Genomic DNA, 25,820 nt, shown 5'->3' with positions numbered 1-25,820 from the left:
TTTGTTCAGATTATCTGCCACCATCAGCTGTCCCAGAGAAGAGCGACCCTGAATAGGAATACTATAAAGAATAAGGGGAGAACAAAACTGTTCATCTAGAAACTGCATAAATTACCTTGTTTATGGCAGCTGGATGCAGTTTGATATTCTCAGTCATGCCTTGCAGAAGTTCTTATCTACTGTGGTGTGTCCATACTCGGTGTCAGCCTCCACCTTTCACCATCAGCCCCTGCTGTCTGGAGGTACTGAGGCTGCTCTTTCAGATGTGCAAGGTTTTGGACTGGGAAGGAGTGGGCAATGACCTGTCTAGTTCTAGAAACAGTGCAATGTGTTTACCTGCAGGATTGTATGACATAGCTGAGTGTAGTAACAGAGCTGAGCTCAGTGATCTGCAGAAGCTTTGGGCCAGTAGGTTTAACAACAGGAAGAGCAGGATTTTTGGGTCTTTTTTTTTTTAATGTATCTGAATTCAGATGGTGCCTGATCAGTTCTATGCGATGATTAGGAGCCAGAAGAACACATCTACGTATATTTCCCAGACATTAAATGATTATTCCAGTATAGTCTGGAGCACCACCTCCCAGCAGAAGTTTGCCTCCAAATGGGCTGCAATCCTGGCATAATCATTCATTTTTCAGGGTATGTACTGAATGTGCCACATTTAATTTCTCACACCTAATCAACTACATAAAATTCTCAGGTAAACACGAGAGCAGGAGCTCCCTATTTGATCCAACTGGCATGTTAATCCTGATGTTACGCTTACATAAACTCCTCCAAGCCTAACCAGCTGAGGAACCATGAGAGAGATGTCACTGAGTGAAAGAACTGTATCCAAGTGCTAATACCTGTACATCCACCCCTCTGACACAACTGCGCTGCCTTGGAGGGAAACAAAAGTCTTTTCAACACTTTATTCATTTACTTTATACACCTTGTTGGCAGATTCTTACGTATTCAAGGCTGTGATGATACATGTGCTCAAGTCCAGTTGTAGCCATATTACTCCCATTAGGCAGTTGGACACCAGACACGGCTGGAGAAGGGAACAGTGCTCGATGCTGCTGTCCATATCAAACCTGATATTCATGTTCTCCGGGCTACAGACTTACAGGGTTAAGGGAGCACTTTGGTTTAGGAACAGTTACATCTTTTGCAACTACCCTGGTCAAGTACCAGGAAACTTCCATTTGTCAAACTCACAGCTGCTGTAACGTGGCGATGTAGCAACTAACGAAAAAACATCCCTCTCTTCTGGGAGCACGCGTGTCTTCCGTCTTTAAAACTGTCCTTATCGAAGAAGGAAGGGCTGTGGTTTGAGGTGCGCGATGCCCAGTGGGGCGGTCCATCGGCGCGGGCGCGGCTGCCCTGGGTGCGGGTTCAAGCCCCGCCGCTCCCAGCGGAGCCTCCCGGGGCGGGCCGGTTCCCTCCTCGGCGGCGCCGGGCGCGGACCCGGGAGCGGCTCCATCCCCGCCGGAAGAGGAAGGCGGCCGGGGCGCCGCGGAGGGCCGGGGAGGAGCCGCGGCCGCCCGCCCGCAGCATCCCCAGGGAAGGCTCCTGCCGGCGGGGGGGCCGCCCGAGCACCCGGAGCAGCGGTAGGGGGGTGCCCCGGAGCGGGGCGGGCTCTGCCCGCGGCGGGGAGGGGGGCAGGGGAGCGGGCCAGGGCCGGGCAGCGGGGCAGGGCCGGGCAGGGGCACCCGCAGGGGTTGCGGGTCCCGCGGCTGCCCGGGTGTCCCCGGCGGGACGGGACCGCGGCTCCTCCCGCCGCATCCCTCCGGGGCCGCCCCTTTCCCGCCCGGCGGCCTCGCTTGTCCTCTGCACTTCGGCTGCTCCGGGAAATTGCTTTTTGATTTTTTGTTCCCCAGCCCGAGGCGCCTGCCCTTGACCTGGATCAGGGCTGTGTTAAGGAGTCAGAGGAGCCTTCTCGAGGCTCAGCAGGTAAAGCCGGGCCCAGGGAATTTCAGAGGGGGAAAAGTGGAGGTAGAGAAAACCCCAGAAGGATGGAATTCTTGCTGCTGGAAGATGACAAATCTCAGTTTGTAAGTTCGGGCAGGGCCAGCTTTGCTGTCGATCCCTTCCCGGGGGCACGGCATCAACCCCCGGACTGACGGAGGTCAGAGGCAGAAGTGATGAGACACAACCGGGGAATCCCGAGGGAAGGCTGGGAAGAGCCGAGGCAGGGCCAGCGAGTGTCTGGGACACACGTGTCCAGAGAAACAAGTTCCCTAAACTGAAAATCCTCTACCAGCACGCCTCACAGAAAGCAGATGTCGTGGTGGAGGTGAAGTGTTCTGTTTTTGCTGACAGGATGCCAGGGCCTGTAAAGTGTTTGGTGGTTTCCTGCCTAGCAAAAAATATGGAGAGGTTTGAACAACAAAACTGATGGAGCACAAAGGCAGAAACATGTAGTACCTTGGGATGTTGCGTAAGGGAAATTGCAACCACGTAGCCAGAACTGGAGCAGAATGAAAAGGTCAGTGCAAGCATCGAGTTCAAGCTGCACACTAGCCAAAATGTTCATGAGGGTATGGTGTGAAGGATGTTACTCTCTTCAAATAACCCTGGAATAAAGTTCAGCTTGGTCACACAATTCAGTGGATGAATAAACAAATTGTGAGGATAAACGATTGAATCTCCCATAATGAACCCATCTCTCAGCTGTTGGCTGGGCCAGAGAGCATTTGTTTAAAGAAATGCTTATTTTGGCTCCAGATGCTCTTGGGCAAGCAAATAATGCTGAATATTTGTATCCATGATGTTTTACCATTTTAAATAAAAGGATCTTGAATGTAAATCTGCCAGTGATCAGACCAGTTTGGTTAAGAACATTGTGCCAGGAGTTTACTGAGTGGATTGCAGGTGACCCTCTTCCATGGTTGTTTACCTCATGGCATTTGAACTTTAATAATGGTTCAGGGCTAATAAACTGAATCCACAGGTAAGAAAATGTCACAATAACATTTACTGTTGAGCATGAGAAAGTGTTATGACCTTCAATTAGTGTAATATGGTGTTCTATGCACAGGTAAATGTAATATGGTATGTCTGGTCTGGAATAGAATTTATATTAAGAATTGCTCACTGTTTTCACTCCTGACTCATCAAAGTCAATGAATATTTTTGTATTAATTGGCTTTGGATGAAATTCTGTCTCCTTTTTATTCTATTAGTGCAACAAACATTGAGGGATTTTTGCAGTAGAAGAGACTGCAAATTTCTTTGTTTTATGACTGAAATATCCTGTATTGTTTCATGAGTCTGAAGTTTATGAAGTCCACAGTTTATGCATTACTCCTGGATTTTGATGTATGTTGAAATGTTGAAACAGAGTATTCTTTCAGAATAGAGACTGGCTTCATTATTTGTTAAATACTCAATGATATATGGCCTGCATCCTTCTTTAGGACTTTAAGACAGTTTTAAAGTATTATCAAAGAGAGTTGATAGTTCTGATTGCCAAAATAAAAATGCTGCCTTAATCATTTGATGCCCCAACTCATACAGCCTATCAGTGGCTGTCACCTAGAGAAAGAAATACAAAATCAAGTTTCAAAATGTTCTTGTGTTGTTTCTTAAATTGCTGTTGCTCCTGGGATTTATCTTGAAGACAGTATTTGTGCAATAGTTAGGAAGTCTGCCTTTTCATTTTAAAATTTGTTCTTGTTTTGGTCATTTCTCATATACACTCGAGGCATAAATAAACTATTACTTACTTGAATGTGAATATTTGGAATAGAGTGCCCTTTCTTACCTATTTTTCTTTAATGCTGAGTTGGAAACATTTGGGACCATTGTATAAGCATTGCTCACATGTCAACAAACTTCAAATGCTCCTTAGTTCTGTGTTTTATTTGAGATTCTCCTATAGTAGAGTTTGTTATTTTACTGCACTTGTAGCCTGTTCTTGATGCAGACTTGGTGCTGAGCTGATAACGAAGACTAGAAAATTGAGGTTCTTGTTCCCTTGAAAACCAGATAGCTTAATATAGCCAGAGCTAATGTTTATTTTTGTGAAGTCTGTAGAAAGCAAGAATGAATCAGCAAGGTACTCTTATGAAAGGCCTGCAGAAGGCTTCCTGTTGACTGGATATAAATGTAATTTTTTTTTAGAAGCAGAGCACCTGGGAACATGGCCCTGCGAGAGAGAGGAACCAGCACCAGCTCCATGGATGACAAGAAAGAGCAGAACAGTAATCGAGTTATTACAAGTGTCTTCCTGGCACTGTTCATCGACTTGTTGGGATTCGCTCTCATCTTGCCACTGTTTCCTTCCATCCTTGATTATTACAGCCAGGCTGAGGTAAGGAACAAAGTCAGCCCACGGAAAATGTTAGGATCTTTAGGGAGGAATGGAAGAAAAATCACTTGCCTTTGGGCAAACCAATTAGCTGTAGGCAGATTAATAATTACCCAGCACATTTAGATGGTTCACGGGCTGAATTTATTTGTGAACCTGCATGAGATTCTTCGCTCTTGCTTTTTCATTAAAATGAAGGGTTTGTTTTGAGGAAAATCCAGGTATTTCTCACACTGATGTCAGTGGTGAGACAGTTCATCATGCTGGAGTTTATCTAAGAACCACAGGGATGAGAGCTCTCACCCCTCTTGATACTACTCCTAGTGTTATGTTCCATCTCACCTTTCATCCTTAGCAGGGAGCTGGTTGCTGGTCTGGGAACAAGAGCAGAAAGTCCTGTTGGTTCCCAGCTGTGCTCATTAACACAGGCGTTGCTGCTCAAGCTGAAGGTGTTGTCATGGGAGAATTGTTTTTGCAGCCCACACCTACGACTCTCAGCCCCCTTCTAACCCAACTGCAGGTGTAGCTTTTGTCCTTCTTACAGCCCTGTCTCTAACCCTAACCATGGGCTCTGATCTCCAGGGTCTTCACCCACTTCCAGTGTATTTCCTATAGCCAAGACCTTCACCTTCTTTTCTGGGCCTCCTTCTTTTCAAGTCGTCCTCCTCTTCTCAAGAACCATTCTTTTTTTTTTTTTTTTTTTGCATCACCTTTTCTTTCTGGACCTACAGTCCCCTGGTTCTCCCAGACAGAATAATCTATGTGCAGTGGGATAGACTGTGTCTCATTTTGCTTTATAAATTGAAAGATTCAGGGTATGCTTGTTCAGTTCAGGATTTAGCAAATAGCGAGCCTGATGGTTTAAAAACATTCAAATTCAGACATTCCTCCACCCAAACACGTACACCCAACTATCTGCTGCCTGTTAGCATGCACAATTTTGGCTATTTTTAGCCTATGACAACTGATCAGTGAAGAAACTTTCCCTTGTGGGGAGAAGGAGGGAAGGAATCATCTAACTTGCCTCTAGTTTGCTAAGCTCTGATGCTGTCTTTGAAAATAAAACAGGGAGACTGCCTTCCTGCTTCTATTTCTCTCTTGTCTGTTTTTCAGGATGGATTCTATTTGTCATTGCAACGTGGTGTGGACTGGTTTGCAGGGATGGCTGGGATACCTCCAGAGCGAAAATACAACAGTGTCTTGTTTGGAGGTATGGAAATCAAACAAACAGCCAAAAAAAAAAGCATTCTTTTGAAGTTGTTTGCATTGCTGATGTGAAGAATGACAAGAAATACAAAAAGCATGCTTGCCTGTTATTAGATTTAGATTTAAGTAGCACAGGAAGTGTCTCTTAGACAATAAATGATTTTTTTTTACACCACATTGATAGGAATGAAGAGCTGGGCATCCCCGTCTCTGTCATTTGGAGACACTTAGGCAGGAGGAATGGGCTAACAGGAACCTTATGAAATTCAGTAAGGACAAATTTTAAGTCCTGCCCATGGGAAAAAGTATTCCTTGCAATGATACAGCCTGGACACTGACTGGTGGGGAGCAGCTCTGCTGTGAAGGCCCTGGTGAGCAGCTGAGCATGAGCCAGCCCTGGCAGCAAAGGTGCCAAAGCTCCTGGGCTGCCTGAACAGAAGCAGAGTCAGTGGATTAAGGGAAGTGATCACCACCTCTACTTAGTACTTGCTAGACCACATCTAGAGCTTTGCATCTGGTTTTGGTCCCCAGTACAAGAAAGGCATCCATACACTGAGGGGAGTTCAGTGGGGGGCTGTGCAGATGGAAAGTCAGGGGCCCTGGATTGCTCTGCAGCTACTGGCAGCCTTCCAACACCTCTGGGGAGGTCATGGAGAGCCAGGCTCTTCACTGAGGTGCATGGTGGGAGAAGGAGAGGCAAAGGTATAAGTAGAAGCAGGGGAAGTTCAGACTGGAGATAGGGACGAATGTTTTCACAATGAGGATGGTCAGTGGAACAAGCTGCCCAGAGTGGTTTTTAGTCTCCATCCTCAGAGATTGTCAAACCCTGACTGGGTGGAACCCTGAACAATCTAGTCTGACCTCACAGCTGACCCTAAGAGCAGGCAGTTGGAGTAGGTGACCTCCAGAGGTCCCTTTTAACCTGAATTATCCTATGATCTTGCTCAATTTGCTCTACAGATTGTTACAGAAATACAGGCCTGCTGTTCCTTATTGTCAGACTGCCAGCTGGGGGTCAGGATCCTGCTGTGCTGGGCCTGGTGCAGTCACAAAAATTACTCTCCCTTCACAACTGATATGCACAAGATTGGAGATCAATCAGTAGGAAACACTGGAAATAGAAACTTGTGAGTTCCAGCCTTGCCTCGCCCTTGGGCGGGTATAGTGCAGCACTGCTTCTAAATCTCATTAGTCCTATTAAAAGCAGCAGAGCTGCTGCCTTGCAGGGTCCAGAAACATTTGCTGTCACTGGGACACTGGTGTGGATGGGCTCCAGCAGGAGAAGGGAGGGAAATCCAGCAGCATGTATGTCATGTTACACATCAGAGACTCTTTTGGCTTCTTGCCATCTAGACAGTTGTGAGGAAACTGTGATTTAAGAGTATGAAGATGTGCGAGTGACTGGACCCTCTGCTTTTAGTGAGCTGAGGCCTCCCACAAGGTAAATATAAAAATATTTAAAAATTAAACAAACCACAAAACTTCATTAGAATAGGTGTGAATGTATTGTTACTATTTTAAGTTGTTTCTTTGGGTATAACAGGCATTGGAAAGTTTATAAGCATTTTTTCCTCTTTCCCACAGTTTCCTTGCAGGCATGATTTTGTTTCTGTGCTCATTTTTTAGTCAAATTACTGGCTTTGAATGCGAAGAAACAGTTTTCTTTAATCCCTCAGAAGCTGCTGTCTATCTCCTCTCAGGCCTGACTTCAATCCTCCTCCTTGCACCTTCTCACCATCTCAGACTCTGTTTAAACAAGGGGCTGGGAACCCCCAGTGGAGTTCAACTTGTTGTTTTTCTTTTACCTGCCATGTCATATACCCTTTGGAATGGTGTATCCCTTGACTTGGCTCAGTTGCTCTCAAGGGGAACAAGTCTATCCCCCTGCTCATTCCAGAGGAGTCCAGCTAACTCTTTTGCCCTTTGAAGAAAATACAGCATCCAAGTGGGAACATGCATATAAAATAGCCACTGCTTGTCTCAGAAAGGAAGTTGGTATCTGTCTTCTCTCTCTAGGAGTAAAGTATTAAGAGAACTTATTTAGAAGCAGTATCAAGTAGGGATGGGACTGTTCACTGATTACCTGGCAGTCACAGCCAGTGAGGGTGCAAACAAGGTGGCTGAATTAACCTGGTATCTGTCGCATTTGGCTTCATCTCTTCTGCTGTCTTTGATGACAGCTTTTCTTAATGAGCCATTTGATTTGTTAAACCAGCAGAATTTTTCTTCTTTTCTTTTTTTCTGGATTATTTTTCTGCCAGATTGAGTTGAATTAACTCACTGGAGAGTTGACCAAGGCTGCAGAAGCAGGGGAATATGGGCAAGGCATTTTAGTTGTAGTCAGCTTCTGTCTCAGTCTCTCTTGTCTGAATGCGCCTTAAATGTTAATAGTGGAAAGTTTAATTATACTTGTGATGTTAAGCAGAGGCCATTGCAATCTCCTTCACCCTGTATTCCTTCACTGCCCTCATCTGTCACAAGGACCACAGGATGGAAAGGTACTTGCAAGATCATCTCTTTGTTTCTCCCAGTGCAGGATTTATTCTTCTTTCCTTCATCTTTTCTTGGACTGCAACCTCTTTAGGTCAGAAACCTTCTCTGCCCACACAAGGCCGTGAGAGCACCATACTTGGTTGCTGTGATTCAGGAGCTGTATTTCAGCTGGGACCTGGGCCTTGTCTCCAGGGCTGTCTCTGTCCTCATCTCTTGGATGGACCTTGGACTACACTGGAGGTGTCTTGTCCCCCGACAAGTCATCGCACTCACATCATGGTCTTGTTTCCACTCCTCTCTTTGCCCCTGGCTCCTGCTGGTCTGGACTGGATTCCCTGGATGGACCTGATGTATAACCCTTGCCTTGCCTGGGGCTGTCCATGGGCCCTGTCAGCAGGACCCTGCTCTGCCCAACCTGCCCAGGTCGTGTGGGACCCGGCTTGGTGAGGGCACTGCCAGTGCCGTGGTCACCCTCAGCTCCCGGCTTGTTCCCCCACGTGGAACAGCCCTTTTGCTGCATGCTAGCTTTGAAATATTTGGCATGAATGGGTGTTTTTGCAGTGCTAGAAACACAAGGAAGAGAACTGTCTTCCATAAACTGCCACTGTAAGATTTTTTACTTTTTTTTTTTGAGTTCTGAGTTATCACAAGCAGCTGTTCTCAACAAGGTGCACAGTATCAATACTCTGCCTTCCTCAAAGTTGAAGAGAGCAGAACTTCTGGTCTGTCTCTTCTCTGCCTTTTAAGTCTTTGATAGCTGAATGATCTGAGACATATAACCCAGTTTTTCCTTTAGAGAAAAACTGACAGCAAGGCATCTTTTGTCTGCTTGTTGAGAGTGTAGTGCAAATTATTAAGTCTGTGAAGCTAGAAATGGCAAGAGAAAAGAGGAATTAAAGATCACAGGAACTGGAGGCAGATTTCAAAGACTCTTGGAGTCTGTTGGAATCACTTCTACCTCTTAGGGTGCCTCACCAACAGCAGTGCTTAAGTCCTTCTTTCCATGATAAAAAGGAAAGAAAAACTAATTGTGACAGAATCAGGTTCAAATAATCAAAAAAGTCTTAAAAGAACTGTGACTGTTAAAGACTGTGTTATCTCTACTTTAAGAACATAAAATGCATGGGGAAGCATTGGAGAATCATCATTCCATTATAATCAGTGAGTTCCAAACCCCTTCTCACCAGTGAAGTAACCAGTAAATCATCCAGTTTATGGCTGTTACTTGGTCTGTCTGGGTATCTGGTCTGTCTGTAATTGTGCCTCAGTTAAGTAACAATGCAAGGTTAGTGTTTTGAGAGCAGCTTAGTTTTAGAGACAAAGCTGTTCTTTATAGCTGCTGTTTTACATTTAATTTCTTGTTTTTAAAGGAGATAATCCGATAGGTCTAGAACAGGTTGGCTGTCTTTGTATTTAAGATGAAGGCAGTTAAGTCTAATGATATATACTTTTTTTAAATCTTTTTCTTTTAGGTCTGATTGGCTCAATCTTTTCCATCCTACAGTTTTTCTCCTCTCCCCTCACTGGTGCTGTGTCAGACTGCTTGGGCAGAAGGCCTGTCATCTTGATGACAGTGGTAAGTGTCATGTGCTGATTTTAGTCCTGGCATCTCAGTACACAGTGGACGGCACTAAGATCTTGTGGTTAGCACAGAAATTGAACTGTGTGTGAATTGTGACAGTCACAATCCAATTCTAGAATTGAATGTTCTAGGTCTGTTGGTTGCTGACTGTTTCTTGCCAAGTCACTTGGCCAGACTTCCAAATGGAGTTGCTTAAGCTGAGCTTCTCAGATCCAGAATTGTACATAGAGGGCACCAAAATACTTACCTGTTTCTGTGGTTTTCCAAAGTCCCTTTACCCTGTGTATGGGAGTATGACTTCAGATGCTCTGTTTACAAATGTTAGACTTAATTCCTGTATAGTTTAGCTCCCCAGGTGATTAAAGAGGGCTGATCATTTCATGACCTGTTTCACAGAGCCTGGGAATTGTTGGTTAGGAAGTGCTATAGAGCAGTGCAAGGCATATTTCTTACGAACATGAACATTCTCTCTGTTGCTGGTCAGAGTATGGGTTTCTAATAGCACAGCAAGTGCATACATAGATGATGGAACTTGACTGTGGAGGACATACAAATTACCCATATCCTGTAGGCTTTGGGGAGTTAATTAAATAAGCATTTGTGCTCATGATTGATTATGAAATTTAAGGGCTAGAACTGTGAATTCTTCTTATTTTGAACTCAGGTTCCTCAGTAGGATGTACAAAAATGTTTTGTGCCCAGGACTGCTTTAACTTCCACTGAACTTTGCTCTTCTAGTTTTGTTAGAAATATCACAATTACATGAAGTTTGTATGGACCTGTTTCTACTTCTTTTACATCACTGTTCAGGACACAGTGCATTTTGAGTGTATTCAGCCATTTCTGTTACGTGGGTTTTGGAGCAGCCTTTGAAAACAAATAAATGAAAAAATTAAATGTTTAGCTGGGAAATGTGCAGAAATTATATATCAATTTTGCTTTGCTTTATAAAGAACCCTTTCTTGCTTCTGCAGATGGGTTTGATAGCATCATATTCACTATGGGCTGCCTCTAGGACTTTTGGCGTTTTTCTTCTCTCCAGGATCATAGGTGGAATAAGCAAAGGGAACGTCAGCCTCTCCACAGCTATCATTGCTGACTTGCACTCTCCAAAAGCACGGAGCAAGGGCATGGTGAGTTACACTTGTGGAGTATGTGTTTAGGTTTACCAGGTAAGTTTTATTGATTTTAAGTGCTCAGTATGTCTTTGTCAGGTGTGTATTCACTGATCAAGTGAAAACATGACTTTTCATACCACCTTGCTTCTGAAAACATGCCAGATCATATTGCTGAGAGCTCTTGGACTTTGCTTGCCAATGACCTTCACCTACAAGTGAAACACAGATGTTCTGGAGGTGGAAAAACTCTCTCTCTTTAAGTTAAGCTGTTACTCTTGCTTAACTTTAATTCTCATTATAATAGCATTGAAATCAAAAGGTCTTATGGTTCAATTTTGGTAGCTGGAGGCCAGTTACAGAACAACCCGTTTTTCTTGCCTTTCCAAACTGTGGAAGCACAGCAGCACAGCCCAGTGTGCCTCAAGACTTCCTTGGATGCTGCACTGGCTTCAGGATCTGAGCTCAGTGGGTAAAGGATGTGACATTTGGCTGACTGAGCAGCAAGGAGTGTGAGCAGCTGCCCTATCCCCTTCCAGAAGGCAGTGGCCCAGATGGAAACACCCCGCAGGCTGAACTTGGCCTGTGAATTACCAGTTATGTCTTTTAAAAACCTTGGGGGCCCAAACTTCTCTTAACAGATTGTTATAAGCCACTACGTGGGACAGCTGCTTCTTGGGAGGAGAAAGCTTTAGATTTCACAGTAATAGCTGATGGATTTTCCAAGCAATTTATTGTAGTCCTGGTGAGCCAAAATAAATTTTTATTTGTGGAGAGAGAGAGCCATACAGCATTAGTAAATAAAATGGGTCAGGGCCTATTTTTAGGGCCTGAGAGTAAGTCTCTTAGTACAAGCATGGCTCACATCTGTATGGCTTATATCCTCTTCTTTTCCAAAACAGAGTAGGCATGTTTATTCTGCTTTCTGGGAAGCAAATAGCATCTGACTGATGCTGTTCCCAAACTGTGATGGGCCATTGCCTGTTCCTGTTACTTCCTTGACTGGACAGAAAATAAAATCAGTGATTTGGAAAGAAGAGGTTTTTCACACTTCATGCTCTTTTCTGTGCCTCCCTACATCATGGGGGTGATTAGGTTCTGTGTCTCGTTGCATTTCTTCTAGGAAAATGTCAGGAAATCCAAATTGTTTTAGAACTGAGCTGCCTGAATGGAAAAAATGGTGTCTAAAACTCCATGTCTGTGTTCACTGTATCCCTGCAGGCCATGATTGGTGTTGCCTTCTCCCTTGGTTTTACCCTGGGCCCCATGATTGGTGCTTACCTCGCCATGGAGACAGAGAAAGGAGAAGTCTTCTATCTCCGATCAGCACTGTTAGCTCTCATGTTTGCTGTGGCTGATTTACTGTTCATCTTCTTCCTACTTCCAGAGACACTTCCCAAGGAAAAACGGGTAAATGGATTATCAGTCTCAGGATCTGTGGGTTTTTTGTAAAAATAGGATTTGAGAATTGTTGAAATACTGGAAACAGTGGTTTAGCCAGTACCTCAGAAATTTACCTCATTCTTGGGATTAGGATTATTAATCAGGCTGATGTCAAAGTGGTTGCATGGTCATAGAATCATAGAATATTTTGGGTTGGAAGGGACCTTAAAGATCACTAGTTCCAACCCCCCATGGCATGGGCAGGATCACCTTCCACTAGACCAGGTTGATTGAAGCCTCATCCAGCCTGGCCTTGGGATGCTCCCATCTCCTAGCCCAGTGTAATATGAGAAGTATAGTTAACATGGCTGCTTAATTGCTAGTTTTGATGTGTTGGGTTTAAATTTCTCAAAACCTAATGCAAGCATGGGAGGGAGACAGTGAAATTTAAACTGTGATCACTAGGACTCCTTGGGGAGGAATTTCAGCTAATCATAAAAGTAAATGCATGAGAGACTAGATTTTCTTTCATTTGACCAGTATATGTTAAAAATTTTCTTCACTATTATTCTTGCCTTTGTTTGAATGACCCCAAGATGAGCTCAGTTGATTAGAGCATGGTGTTGATAACACCAGGTTGTGGGTTTGATCCCCATGTGGGCCATTCACTTAAGATTCACAATGATCCTTCTGGGTCCCTTCCAAGTCAGAAGATTTTGTGATTTTGAATATTTTGAACACTAAAGTAGCAAATTACTTATTTCTGAGCTGTGCTTTCTTCTACAGATAGAAAATACCTACATGTGCTAAAATTCAGGGATTATTTGGATTTTTGGGGACAAAACTCCTGGTATCTCTGGTTGTCTATGCAACACTCAGCTGTTGGAGTGTGCTTGGTCTCTGTGTGGCCAAACCCCTTTGATACTGAGAACTGTTCAGGAAATTTTGTCTGCAATGTCCTACCAGGGCACAACTTTAGACCTTCCCTGAATGTTTCCCAGCAGGTTGTGTCCGGTGTGGAGTCAGTTGCTCACATTGTGTTCCCAAGCACTACAGCTATTTTATTTTTTTTCTTTTTAACAGCTCTTCCATGTGTCATCTGTTCCTATTTCCTATTTGACTGTTTCTAAACATTCTGGATAAAATCCTGTTCTTAGTTAGAGCTGCACATGTTGAAGTAGGGAAGTATTGTAGAGCGAATCTTTATTCTATGAACAATTCCTCCCTTGCTGTAGAGTGATTAAATGTCTCCAGTGCCTTTTAGGACTGTGTGATAACTGAATATGTCCCTCCACCTTTTATTTATCCTCTGGAGAGTTCTTCTGATAAGCTGGTCTGTGTTAGCCAACACGACTGAATTTTGGTAAGAAAAGAAGGGCTCTGCTGCTCTTGGGGCTCTGTCCCTGTGCAGCAGTGGGGATTGCACGAGGTGCTGCTCAGGGTCAGGTCCCAGTCACACAAAGTACACGGGGTGTTTGCTTGCTGACAAGAGAGTTGTTTGTCTGGCTTTGGGGCCTCTTGTGATTGATCTCAGGGTTGGTGCTCACGTGCCATCTCTTCTCAGCTTGCAGTGGCCCCATATGATCCATGTGTTCCAGCATATTTGGAATTTCACTTATTAGGCTGCTTTGCTCTCTTTGGTAATTACTCTCGCTTTCTGAGTGAGAGGGGAGCAGTTTCCTTGTCCTGTGGATGACAGAGGAAAGGCAGGTGTGTTGGCTGCCTTTCTGGAAGTTGGCTGGGCTGAGCTGGAGCAGGTGCTCCCACAGTATAGGAGTGGAATATGCTGGGAGGACAAAGCTGTAAAAAGAGGGGAAACGCTAATGATAACTGGTAGGAGAGGATGTGCCAGTGGGATCAGACATCTGTTTCCTTGAGATTTGCTGTGTTCTCATTATACCCTTGTTTCTCTGTCAGTCCACTTCTCACAGGAGAGAAGTATTTCACATTGATTCATGTTGGAATTAACCCGTAAAAAGGGAAAGGTGGAGGGGCACAAGGGGAACAAGGATGAGTTTTCATCCAAAGAGATCAGAATTTTCACTATCGTTCTTCCTCTTTTTCTCAATTGTTCCATGAGTTGACCAAGTAAAGAGAGACCAGAGAGCTGCACTTTTTACCTGTCAGACACTGGCCTTATGAGAGATAGCCAAAACAGCTCCTGCTGTGACCTGTTTGGGAGAAGGGAGGAATAGAAAGGTCTCTAGTGGAATCTGTCCCATTTAAGAGCTTTTGAGTTAATTTTTAGCTAAGCTAGTCATGGTCAAGGCTGCTAGTTGGAGGGAGGGTTTTACAACTTTTTTTTTCTGGTGCCCAGGTAATGGTGCAAGGACTGTGTGTAGGGCTATGCAGCATCACTAGCAGACTTGTGGAAAGACAGAGCTGTGCTCTCTGCATACTAAACAGTGTCTGGTTTTGAGGGCAAGGCTGCAGCTTGGAAGGCCCAGGCTGCATTCCTGATTTGGACTGACTCTGCCTTCAAGATGTGTTACTGAGTCTCTCTGCATTAAAGGAAAGCAGAATAAACAAAGGCACTGTGAAAAAAGTCACCATTCAAGGTGACTTCTAGGGTGATCATGAAGTAAAATTGGCCAATTTGGGAGTAATAAATCATAAGGATAGAAATTAAAAAATTAAATACAAGTTAAATGTTGCAGATTTTGAACCTGCAAAGAATCTAAACTTCATGGAGCTGCTGACATGGACTGAAATTGGCAGTGTGTACTTTATTTGGGGATGATGAAGCTTGTTAGTCAGTTTTAGGACAGTGTTTTCATTATCAATCAGTGGATGAAGTTACTTCTAGCCCACTGTTTCTATGGCAAAGAGAGGGGAAATTGAAAGAAATGTAGGTGTGCACACACACAGACCACCTATATTAAAACAATCTAATACTTACGTATATATTTCATAAAACACTTAAGATTTTAAATGTATGCACCAAACTAAATCAGCCTTGCAGTACAAAGCAGCTTGGCATCCTGTCAGACATGGATAACAATAATTCAAAACAGGTACAAACTACAGGGGATTTTTATTACTGGCAAACGTGCTTGCAGAGGGTTGCTTGTGACCAGATTCCCTCTGCTATAGTGCAAACAAACGCTGCGGTGCCAACAAATGCAGGAACTGAGGATTGCTACAAGCCAGCTTCAGGAAATCCTCTTACAGACTTTTCAAAAGCACGGGCAAACTTCTTGGGCGTGTCTGTTTACTCCCTGCAATACGTGCAGTGGGAGGGGAAATAAATATCCCTGTATGTTCAGTGCGGATCAGCAACTTTTATGGCTTTATACCAGCCCAGCCTGGTATATTGAACTGGCTGCTGTTGTGAGACTAATGGGCTCCAGAGCTCTGCTGTCAGATACTGAGAAGCTCTGACTATCAGAACAAGGCAGGGGTCACGTTAATACCCTGTTGAAGGTTGATTTGTTTACAGCTTTGTTAAATCCAGTCCATATGAGTCCTCAGGTCATGCAATGAGATTAAGTTCCACTGATAATTGGACCTTTAATCTTTGCTGTCAAAGGGGTGATAGCTCCCTCCCTCCCTATCTGGGAAGAGAGGGAAGCTCATCAGATGAAGCCTGTGCAGTGCTTTGAAGGCGTGAAATACTATGTGTGATTATTCGGGATTCCTGAGTCTGTCTTATCTCTTCCTGTGACTGCCATGCAAAGTGACAGGCTAAAAATCTCCTACTTTAAAAAGGATTGTTTCCTGAAGAATTTAGACGTTATTTCTTTTAGTATTTTCTTCACTTTTCTATACTTTACGTGAAAAATAATCAATTTAAAATTTAAATTCTCTATAGAGGGAAGACTAAGTGCCTGTGGGTATGGAGCAGGGAGAGTGCTACTAGGTGCATAATTAGGTTGAGATGTACAGAGTACAAGGCCCAGAAATGCTATAAAATAAATTTTCCTCTTTAAAGGCCACACAGTGTGGCTGAGCAGAATCTCTCTGGAAATCTCTCTAAAATATCTCCAAGGAATGTCTCTAAAAATTATATTTTCCTTTTCTTCCCCAGGAGGTGTCACTGGCTGGCCAAAAGAGCAACCAGTACCAAAACAGATTGGTGTTTGATTTGCTGCACATACTGATCTCAGACTTGTAGAACAGGAGCAAATCCTCAGCTTCCTGTGAGCTTGCAGGCAGATGTGCCATTATTTTCCCAGTAAATGTTCTTTGGGCATGAGGGATGATGGGAAGGTAAACCAAATAAAGCCACCTCCGAGGCTGTAGAGCACAAGCCTCTTCTGCCTTATTTAAGAACCTGGAGAAGAATCTGTTTTCTGTCTTCAGTGAAAGGAGCTATCAATGCTCTATCTTTCAGTGACAGTGCTGGAGCCAGTTCTGGGTTCAGAAAGTCTGGGTTGTTATTGGGAGCCACTCAAATCCCAATGCCAGGTGCCTTGTTTCATCTCGGATGATTTGTGTAGGTGTAGAAGCACAGCTGATGGTTACTGTCAATTCCTTGCAGTGCTTATTACAGTAGGATTTTAAATAAACCTCTTTCTGCCTTTGATCAGGTCTCTTCTGTGACATCTGGATTTCAGGCAGCAGTCGATTTGCTCAGTCCTTTGGCTTTATTTCAGTTCTCTGCGGTCACCCGAGGAAAGGAATCCCCTTCACAGGAGAGTAAGTGTTACCTGGCTGTTTATAGTAACACTGTGTCCCTTTTTGTACGTGAAAACTTAAAGGGAAAACTTTACTCAAACCGTTTCAGAAGCAGCACTCTGTTTGCTCACCTACTTTACTAACTCGGGAACAGGGAATTGAAAGTTCCCTGTTTGGTTGGACTTTGGTGCTGTTATTCCCAAAAGAAGGTTTTGGAGGTAAATGTCTTGAAGACATGATACTTGCATTTTCTTCAGGCACTGGCTGCAGCATGGAGTAAGCTGCAGTAAGTTGTGATTTAAAAGGACAGATCAAGGCATGAGTAAGGGAGATGTGAGTTTTCACATTCAAGCTGCAAACCAGGAAACTTCAGACTGGAATTTTTTTTCTGAATTCAGGACTTGGAGATGCAGGATTTGCTCCATTCGCTACATGAATTTCTTTAAGCTGTAGAAAATAAATCAGTATTTGCCAGGTACACCTACTGATCATTCAGCCCTCCTTGCTGCTGCATCAGAAATAGTTTAATATTTGCCTCTTTGGAGAAAACCTGCCAAAGCCTGCATTGGCAGAAAAATAAGTAAGGTAACCTGGCACAGACCATTTGTAGCTTAGAAAAAGGGACAGTGTGCTTCAGTCAGTAACATCCTGAGAGCAGCATCAAGGCACTGGGTGAAATACAGGTATGGATTAAAATAAATAAATCAGTCCCCATGTAGGTGGAGGTGTGAATGTGAGGTAGAGGGGCTGGGCTGGGTGGGTGAGACCAGGGTGACCCAGAGGGAGATCAGTCTTCTTGTCTCTCCTCCCTTCATAAGAAGGGAGCTGTAGTGGGCAGAAGTCATGTTGTGGTGGCGTGTTTTGTAGGGATATTTAAAAAGAGCATCTGAGGTGAGAACTCTTCTCTGTACACTTGATAAATGTTGCTCTACTATGGTGGTTATATTCTCAAGCTATGTTTGAAATACACCACGGTGGTTTTCTCCCCACCTCCTTGGTGTTTGGTTTTTTTGTTTGTTTAGATCTTCAGAATCTCAAGATTTTGGGCCTGGCTTATTTCCTGTACCTCTTCCTGTTTTCTGGCTTGGAGTATACACTGAGTTTTCTCACTCACCAGAGATTCCACTTCAGCAGGTAAAGCACACTTGAAATATAAATGTTGTATATTTTGTCTAGGATATTTTCCAAAATCTTGATTTAAGGTCTCTTCTTGTATTTTCAAGAGAGGCTTTATGACGGTAGTAAAACCACTTAGAAAGCAACTCTTGTGTTCAGTGAAACTTGGGCTTTGTGGGAAGAATTTATGAAAATATAGGCACACTGTTTATCATGAAAGGAAATAATCTACAACTTCTAATAACTAGAGAAAATCAATACAGAAAATTAAATTAAAGCTGCTGAAATATGTATAGCTGGGCTAGTTGTATTGATTATTGTAAAACCTTTTCTCTTCTTGCTCAGTGGAGTTTTTCAGTATCAGGACAAATCTTGAAACGCAAAGAGGCAAATGATGGAGGGATAGCTGTGTGATTTTATTTGCTCATCAGAGTTCTGCATTGCATATGGTGTACAGTCATGTCACAGAGTTTGATTTCCTTTAGTCAAACACTAGAGAAGAGAACAGAATCCATTAACAGCAGCTCAGCTTGAAATACTTTTCCTGTCAGGTCATAGGAAGAATTCCAGCCAGGAACGTGAACTTGCAACTTGATCCCTGTGTGTGTCCTTCCCTTTGAGTAATTCTCGGGGGGTTGTCTCATCTTTCCCTGTCTGTGTTTCATTACAGTTTGTGTCCTAACTAATATCGTGTGCCAAGGAAAGGTTTTCTAGTGTATTGAACTTAGTCCTGCACCGTCCGTTCAGGACAGGCCTTAGTGAGATCCACAGCTGAGTGTCAGCACAGGCTGTGAGACAGCAACCTTGTCATGGAGGTGAGACCTTTTAGTTGAGAATGTCCACACAGTTTAGTAGGTGGGAGAGGTAAAAAGGAAAACTGAGGAAATATTGAAGGGTGGAGGGAGTAGTGGTGTCACCACATTCCTGGTGCAGCACATGGTCCCCACCAGGCCAGTGCTCACATTGTGCCTTGGTGACCTTAATCAAGCCCTGCAGGAGCTGCTCCTCAGAAACCAACGACTCCTGTGCATATGGCACAATTTACGTGGTGACTCTTTGTGGGCCCCCCTAGAAACACTACAGTACACCACAGCAGTCTGAAGGGGCTGCAGCTTTTGCCAGCAGTTGTCCCATCCACACGACAAGACTTGGAGGTGTCTCTCCTTGCTGTCTGCCTGCCTTGGAAACCGATGTCAGCACACCAAGGACCTGCACTGCTCGTGAGAGCACCAAAAAGCATTTTCTCTTTCCCTGGTTCAGGGAAGGGTCTTCAGGGGTCCTGTGAATCCCAAGGTGGAATGCTCAGTGCGTGACTCCACAATGTGTGTTTTTGCCTCCCTTCCAGCATGCAGCAGGGCAAGATGTTTTTCTTTATTGGAATAACAATGGCTGTGATCCAGGGAGGCTATGCTCGTCGAATCAAGCCAGGAAATGAAATCAGAGCTGTAAAACGGGTAAAAAAAAAAAATATTTCTATTTCTTTTCCCCCCACAAACCTGATCTGTTAATTTTCAGCCTGAGTGCAGTGGAGGGTTAGTTGGAGGTTATATAACTGTATTTGTCAAATCAAAAGAAATTTCTGTCTCATCTACCCAGCTAAATGACTTCTCAAGACCATGGGCACTTACCAGTCTAACTAAACCTTGGAGCATTAGACCATTTCTTATCATATCAGCAACAATATTATTGAAACTTTGTGTTCTTCATATTTAATTGCATTAAGGAATGAGAACAGATCGTCCATCTGTGCAAGCTGCGTAAAAATCTGTGAAGATTATGCTTTGTTTCAGTGACTTCTCTTGCAGGGCAGACATTGAAACTACTAAAGCTGCTTCAGAGCTGGTCTCTGACTCTCTTTCTGGGAAATGATTTTCAGTCTGGCCATCTTCATCCTTGACAGGCTTTCCTTAGAGTGTATTTCACTGGTGGGCAGAGAGAAATAGATTCTTCTTGCAATATTTGATTTGTGATCATCAGTATTACATGTAACAATAGCATGTGCCAGTGTTCAGACTGACAAAAGTGTACATTGCTTTGTTTTGCTTGGCTCTTTCTTCATAGAGATGCTGCAGCTGCTGTATTGGGATGATGGGGAACAGTTTCCTGCAGCTTATACAGCTGTGGGAACAGTAGCTATGTCTTGTCCTTTACATTTGTGTGCGGAACTAAACAAAGCAGGTTTCAAGTGTTTCTGAACTGCTGGTGACTACCTGGCAAGAGGTTTGTTTAGGCTGTGAAAGCCTCCATCAATGTATAATAATACATTGATGCCTGTGATTTCAATGGTGGCAGGGTAAAAAACGATTTCCAAACTGCACTGCATTCCAGTGGATCGACTCAGCATTTCTTAAAGTTATTTCTGCTGGTGAAACAATCTCCACCCTGCTCCCTGGCAGGAGAAAGTTAATGGCACATTGCTTGTGTCACATAGGAAGCATTTCCCTGTGATGAACACACTGTGTTCCTGCTGCTTTATCCTCCCCATCAGCTTCCTGCGTGTGCTGTGCCAGCCTGCTGCGTTTGCTGGCACTGCACTGCACTTTGTGCACACTGATTTTGCCCCACTGATTTTATACTCCTTCCTCTTCCCTGCCCTGAGAAGTGTCATCACCTCTGGGTGGTGGCTTCTCAAGAACACCCTGTGCCCTGTGCAGAGACCTACTGGCCCTGCACCCTTCTTTCCAGGGATGTCAGTGGGTTTTGTGGGAGTTCCCCCTTTTGCTGAAGTTATTCTGGCAATTTGTGAATCTGCAGCATGTGGCAAACGTGGCCTCTCAGCACAGTGGTTACAGCAGCTCATTTATAACTGAATCTTCAAAATGAGGCACTTAGTGGCAGTGAATACCCTCCTTTATCAAACGCAGCAGATCTGGCCTGTCTTTTCTTTAGGAGCTCTGTAAGCAAGGGAGACATCACAGAGGAACTGAAGTCCAGCACTTGGAGGAGATGAAGACTGGTTTCTGGGGGGGAGTGTTGGGGTGTTGACTTTCAGATGCCATTTGCACCTCACCATTTTTCTTCTTGGCTACAGAAATATGGAATCTGAAAACTAAAGATAAAATCAGCCAGTACTGCTGAGAAAAAGCAGATGAGCTGTAGTCCTGCTGCACACAAGCTTTTTGCTCTCTTGTGCCAGCTCAGGAGATGAAGAGTTAAAGGTAGATTTCTGTCCCAGTCAACACAGAACAAGAGAAAAAATCCCCCCCAAATGGTGGATCTGTGATAGAGAGAACTTGCATGTGGTCTGCAATCATGTGACAGTGAGAGGGAACAGAAAAGTGCCTTGTGCTGGGATGTGGCCATCCAGGTGACTTTGAAATGCCTGCTTGGGAAGAAAGGCCTTTCTGCTTCTGTGTTGTCCCATCAGCAGAAGAGAACTGGCAGGACACCTAGAGTTAGGCTTTAACAAGCAGGGCTTAGATGTAACCGTGTGACTCATTCATTTTGCAGGCTATTATGTTGCTGATTCCAGCTTTCTTGTTAATTGGATGGGCTGCAAATGTGACCATGCTGAGTGTTGGACTGTTGCTGTACTCCTTCGGTGAGCTGATCAAAAGGCACTCTAAGCACAAAGGATTTTTCTTCCTGTATTTATTCACCCTGTTAAAAAAGATGCACTTCTAATTTCAAACTATAAGTAGCAGAAAGCTGATGTTTCTGTTTATGAAATATGGAAGAAACAGTGCCTGTTTTTTTTGTGGTGCTGCTTGTATCACAGGAAGTTGTCATGGTGATACTTGGAAGCATCCCCAGTGCTCCTGTTGTCTTGTCTCACTGGGGAGCTCTTGAGGGTGTTTTTTCCTCCCCTTTTTATCAGACCTAGAAGCAAAATATTCACTGAGCAGCCCAGCTAAGGAAAAGGAGACATCATGTCTTTGTCCCTCCATGGTGGCTGTGTTATTTCTTAGGCCACAGGCTGGAGACCTGCACCTCCTGAGGCTGCAGGTTGGAGTTCAGACTGAGCGAGGGCCAGATGTTAAAGTGTTTAGATAAATGCTACTCTGCCAATCTAAGCTGTTATCCAGGGAAACAGTTATGAGTGAAGTTGGATCCATCTACTGCAGTCCCTGTCTGAAAAGAGATTTCAGGTATTCCGAGTCCTGCTAACTATTGTTAAGAAGCTTCAAATATGACTAATTACAAAAGTAAAAGAGTTCTCTTTTGCATGGTACAGCTTAATTTAAGAGCAAACTATAAAGCACAAATGCATCTATTGAGTAGTTTGTTGTTCTATGGCCAGCTGTGTGCTTGACACGTGAGGAGTGAGGGAGGTGTTCATTTTGTCTAACCATGTTTGAGTCTTCCTAGATGCCCTATTTTGACAAAAAACTCCATCTCTTCCCAGTTAAGCAAGCTAGAAATGCCTCTGTGGGGGGCCTCTTCCCCTCTCTTCCTCCCTGTGCCCCAGCAGTTGGGGCAGTTAAGGCAACATGTCCATTGTTCCTGCTCTCCAGTTGTCCTTTCCTTCCCAGAAACAACTCTGCTTTGTATGCTTAAGGCGCTTCCCTCTTGGCAGAAAAGCCTCCTATTTCAGTAAGAGGGCAGTGATTGCCGAACAGCTCTTGGATTTTGTGTCCAAAAATTTTGTAACCTTTTCTTCTTGGACATGACTGTCTTATTTCCCAAGACAGAACATGGCTGCCTCTCTCATCCCTGAGTACAGTAAAGCCGTGTGCACGGGGACAGTGTCACTCTGGGCACAGCCACCTCACTGTCTGTTTGGAACATGAGCGATTCCCTGCTCCACCTGATAAGAACAGAGTGCTTTGGAAAACTACCAGTTGGCTGATCTGCCCTGTCCATCCCTGTCCCATGGGCTCACAGAGTGAGAGTTACTAACGTGAAACATCTGCTTGGAGCACTCCCGGCTCTGGGCTCTTCGTGCAGGTTGGCTTTGAGGGGGTGTTTTCATTATTGGACTGGATTAAACCTGATGACTCAGTGTTGGTCAAGTGCCCCAGAGCTCAGCATATTTCTCTGCAGTAGTAATGAGTTTGGGCCACATGGTTTTTTCACTGTTGCTCTTGTAACTGTTCTGAGCTCTGCTGTTCATTAACAGTCTCTTTTGTGGTTTTTTCCAGCTGCAGCCATTGTTATCCCGTGTTTGTCAGCAGTGGTGTCAGGCTATGGTGAGTGTCTTTCCTGCTCTGACTGGCCACCCTTGGCCACATCACTGACCTTTGTTTGGACTTGGCTCAAGTACAGGACTGACCTCAAGTTTAGTGAAGCATCAACAGGATCGCTCATGGCTTTGGTTCACCTTGGATCCAAGTGTTGGACCCGTGGCCTGGGCTGCTGCTTGGCTTTATAAAAGGCACTTTCCCCCAGTGCATTAACAAGGAGAGCAGGAATGCAAGTGTTCCCCCAGCTGCTGCCCCGTGTTGTACGTGTGTAACCCCAAAGCCATGGCCACCCCTGCAGGATGAGGCTAAAGCCAGTCACATCCCTGCTGCTCCGTCCCAGCACAGCCAGCAATCCATGGATGTAGTTCCACTAAGCTTGGCTGGGGTGGGCAAACCAGCTGTGTTAGGCTGGCAGTGCTACAGCCTTTCCCTTCTATAAGTGTCCTTCACAGAAGGGAAGCTCAGTGGGGCTGCTGGGGATATCCTGACAATATCCTGATCCTGGGAAACTCAGAAACATCCTGCAAGGGAGGGTAGGGAACCCCCAGACAGGCTCGTACTTGTCTCTCAAGACTGACCACACTCCCTCACTGTTTCAGCACCAACAGCAATGACCTGTTCAGTGACCATCAGTATCACACTAATTTTGTACTGTGTAAAGCAGCTTGTTCCAAGGGGATGGGGAAACTGCAGTAACCTTATTGCTGGTGGTGATTAAGAAGCTAAAGAGTGGGCAAGGGCCACAAACAGCAGTGAGCGGGGAACAGCCTGGGTTCTCTGAAAGAGACACCAGCCATCCCTGCCAGCAGTGAAATCATTTCTTCCTGGTTCCTTAGAAAAGACCTTCCAAGGGACCTTCTGAAACCTTCTGGCACGGGTTGCTATGTAACCTTGTAACGCAGCTGTAGCTGTGTTGCCATCTGTGGATGACACAGTTCTGTAGCTTTGGGTCAGCTGGCTGCCAGCACTGCAGTGCCTGCTGAGGTGGAAAACTAAGGCTTTGCTCATTAATGGCACTGACAGTTGCTCTTATTTAACTTGCATTCACACTCCATGTTTCTTGTATACCTGTGCCTCCTCAGAAAATCTTGTGTACAACGTAAAGCTTTTGTTTTTGTTAGGTTCTTTTTTGGTGGGGTGGGGGCAGAATGCACTACAAGTTGTCCCTGGACAAGCACTTGTGACAAGCCCTGGTGTTTTTTCAACAAAGCAGTCGTGATTGTCTTGGTTGGAGGACAAATAAGCAGAGATTGGGCAGTGGGTGTGAAGTGACAGGAGAAGGAGAAGTATGTGGGAAGTACCTCCAAATGAAAAGGCTCCCAAAGCTACAGCAGTGCCCTGCCCACACACTGTCCCTGTCCCAAGCAAAACATCCACACAGTGTAACACTCTCCTCACACAGGCACTGCCAGCCAGAAAGGACGAGTCATGGGGATCCTGAGGAGCCTGGGAGCCCTGGCCAGAGCCCTGGGACCCATCCTGTCGGCTGCAGGTGAGTGTGGCCTCCTGCTCCCTCCTCCCTTTGGGCGGGGAGGGTGGGAAGGGGAGGTGCCAAAGAGCACAGGTACCCCCTGCATGGGGGGTCAGTTCCCTGGGCCATTTAGGGCAGAGGGACAGACGACAGGGAAGCGGCCACACAGCAACTCAGAGCTTGAAGACTGAGGCAAAGCCAGAACCTGTTTCCTGACTGCAGCCCTTTGCCAAGTAACTGGTGCTCTGGCTCACCCAACCAGGGATTCAGTAATTGTGTTCTCTCTGCATTGTGAGAGCAGCAGCTCTGAAGCATTTACACATCTGCAAGGTCAAGGGCACTAACAAGACAATCCCCTTTCCTTTGCAGTTTACTGGCTGGCTGGGGCCGAGATTTGCTTCACTGCCTGTGGAGTTTTGTTCCTTGTCCCTTTTGCTTTACTTGGGTCTATAAAACAGCAGATAAAGGAGGAGTAAGGAAGGAACCACAAAACTCTCACCAGCTTCCAGGGACTTCTACAAGACCTGAGTCTTGGCACCCGACCCTGCTGAGCAAATCAGAAGATTTTGATCTTCTGAAAAGAGATACATAATGACCATTTGCAGCAACACACAGCAGTTATGTTTAAAGCAGCCCCCCAGTCAGGTGGGCTTTGCAAATAGAAAAAAGAAAACAAACGAACTAAACAGAACAAAACAGACACACACACACCTCCCCCACAAACAGCTGAGTAAGGCATTAAGATCATCAGAGAAGCAGAGACAGGCACAAGAGCAATGGGCCTGGAGCCCTCCCCGCTCACCAGGTGCTGTTCCCATGGTCCTGGAGCGCACAGGGGGCTCTGCTCTGCTCCTGCCCCCGAGCAAAGCCTCTGCAGGGGCTCGGCTGGCACAGAAGAAACCCCCAGGGCTGCTCTGATGGGCAGTTTCTGTACAGCAGGTACGAGATCTCTACAAATGCTGCATCAATGCCTTCAAACGAGATGGTCAAACAAAAGCAAGAAGCACTACAGGCTTCCTGAACCCCACTGGTACTTTGGCACGGGGCTGTTTTTAATAAACAAGTAAATTTGGAGAGATGTTTTATATTTCTAATACTGTGTGATGTTTTTGATGACCAAGCACTGTTCTTTTTGCATTATGAATAAACGGTTACATTGTACAGTCCTATGGTCAGTTAATTACACTTGTTTACACTCATCTAAACTGAACATCCCCTTTTGGTTGAGCCAAAGTGGGTCCAGAACTTCACTCGAGGTGCCAAAGGTCTCCTTGATAGAGCCAACCATGCATGACACCACAGTGCTGACCCCATGGGTGCAGGAAGGACCCCTCCACCAGGCTCTGCCTCCTGCTCAGCTGGGACACCCAGGGCAGGGAGCCTTGTAGTAGCCACCTTATAGTAGCCAATTTGAGTA

The 25,820-nt window shown here is 44.9% G+C and overlaps 1 protein-coding gene across 3 annotated transcripts; it reads left to right on the top strand.

The window, feature by feature from the left end:
- The first annotated feature begins 1,498 nt into the window (after positions 1 to 1,498).
- MFSD10 (major facilitator superfamily domain containing 10) lies at positions 1,499 to 25,813 on the top strand. Of its 3 annotated transcripts, XM_027642980.1 has the most exons (14): positions 1,533 to 1,595; positions 1,866 to 1,938; positions 4,111 to 4,300; positions 5,411 to 5,507; positions 9,469 to 9,572; positions 10,553 to 10,711; positions 11,915 to 12,103; positions 16,606 to 16,714; positions 17,716 to 17,827; positions 19,155 to 19,263; positions 21,260 to 21,350; positions 22,891 to 22,938; positions 24,335 to 24,424; positions 24,773 to 25,813. In XM_027642980.1, the coding sequence occupies exons 3-14, from the start codon at positions 4,130 to 4,132 to the stop codon at positions 24,877 to 24,879; spliced, it is 1,386 nt and encodes a 461-aa protein (XP_027498781.1). In that variant the 5' UTR covers positions 1,533 to 1,595; positions 1,866 to 1,938; positions 4,111 to 4,129; the 3' UTR covers positions 24,880 to 25,813. The 3 variants fall into 3 exon arrangements, with proteins under 3 accessions (XP_027498779.1, XP_027498781.1, XP_027498780.1); XM_027642978.1 differs by lacking the exon at positions 1,866 to 1,938 and having other exon boundaries at positions 1,499 to 1,595; XM_027642979.1 differs by lacking the exon at positions 1,533 to 1,595 and having other exon boundaries at positions 1,816 to 1,938.
- Positions 25,814 to 25,820: the final 7 nt, after the last annotated feature.

Source organism: Corapipo altera, unplaced genomic scaffold (genome assembly GCF_003945725.1).
Source record: "Corapipo altera isolate COAL_440 unplaced genomic scaffold, ASM394572v1 22, whole genome shotgun sequence".
NCBI classification, from domain to species: domain Eukaryota; kingdom Metazoa; phylum Chordata; class Aves; order Passeriformes; family Pipridae; genus Corapipo; species Corapipo altera.
Note: the sequence above shows the minus strand (reverse complement) of the source record. Positions and strands in the feature narration are given on the sequence as shown.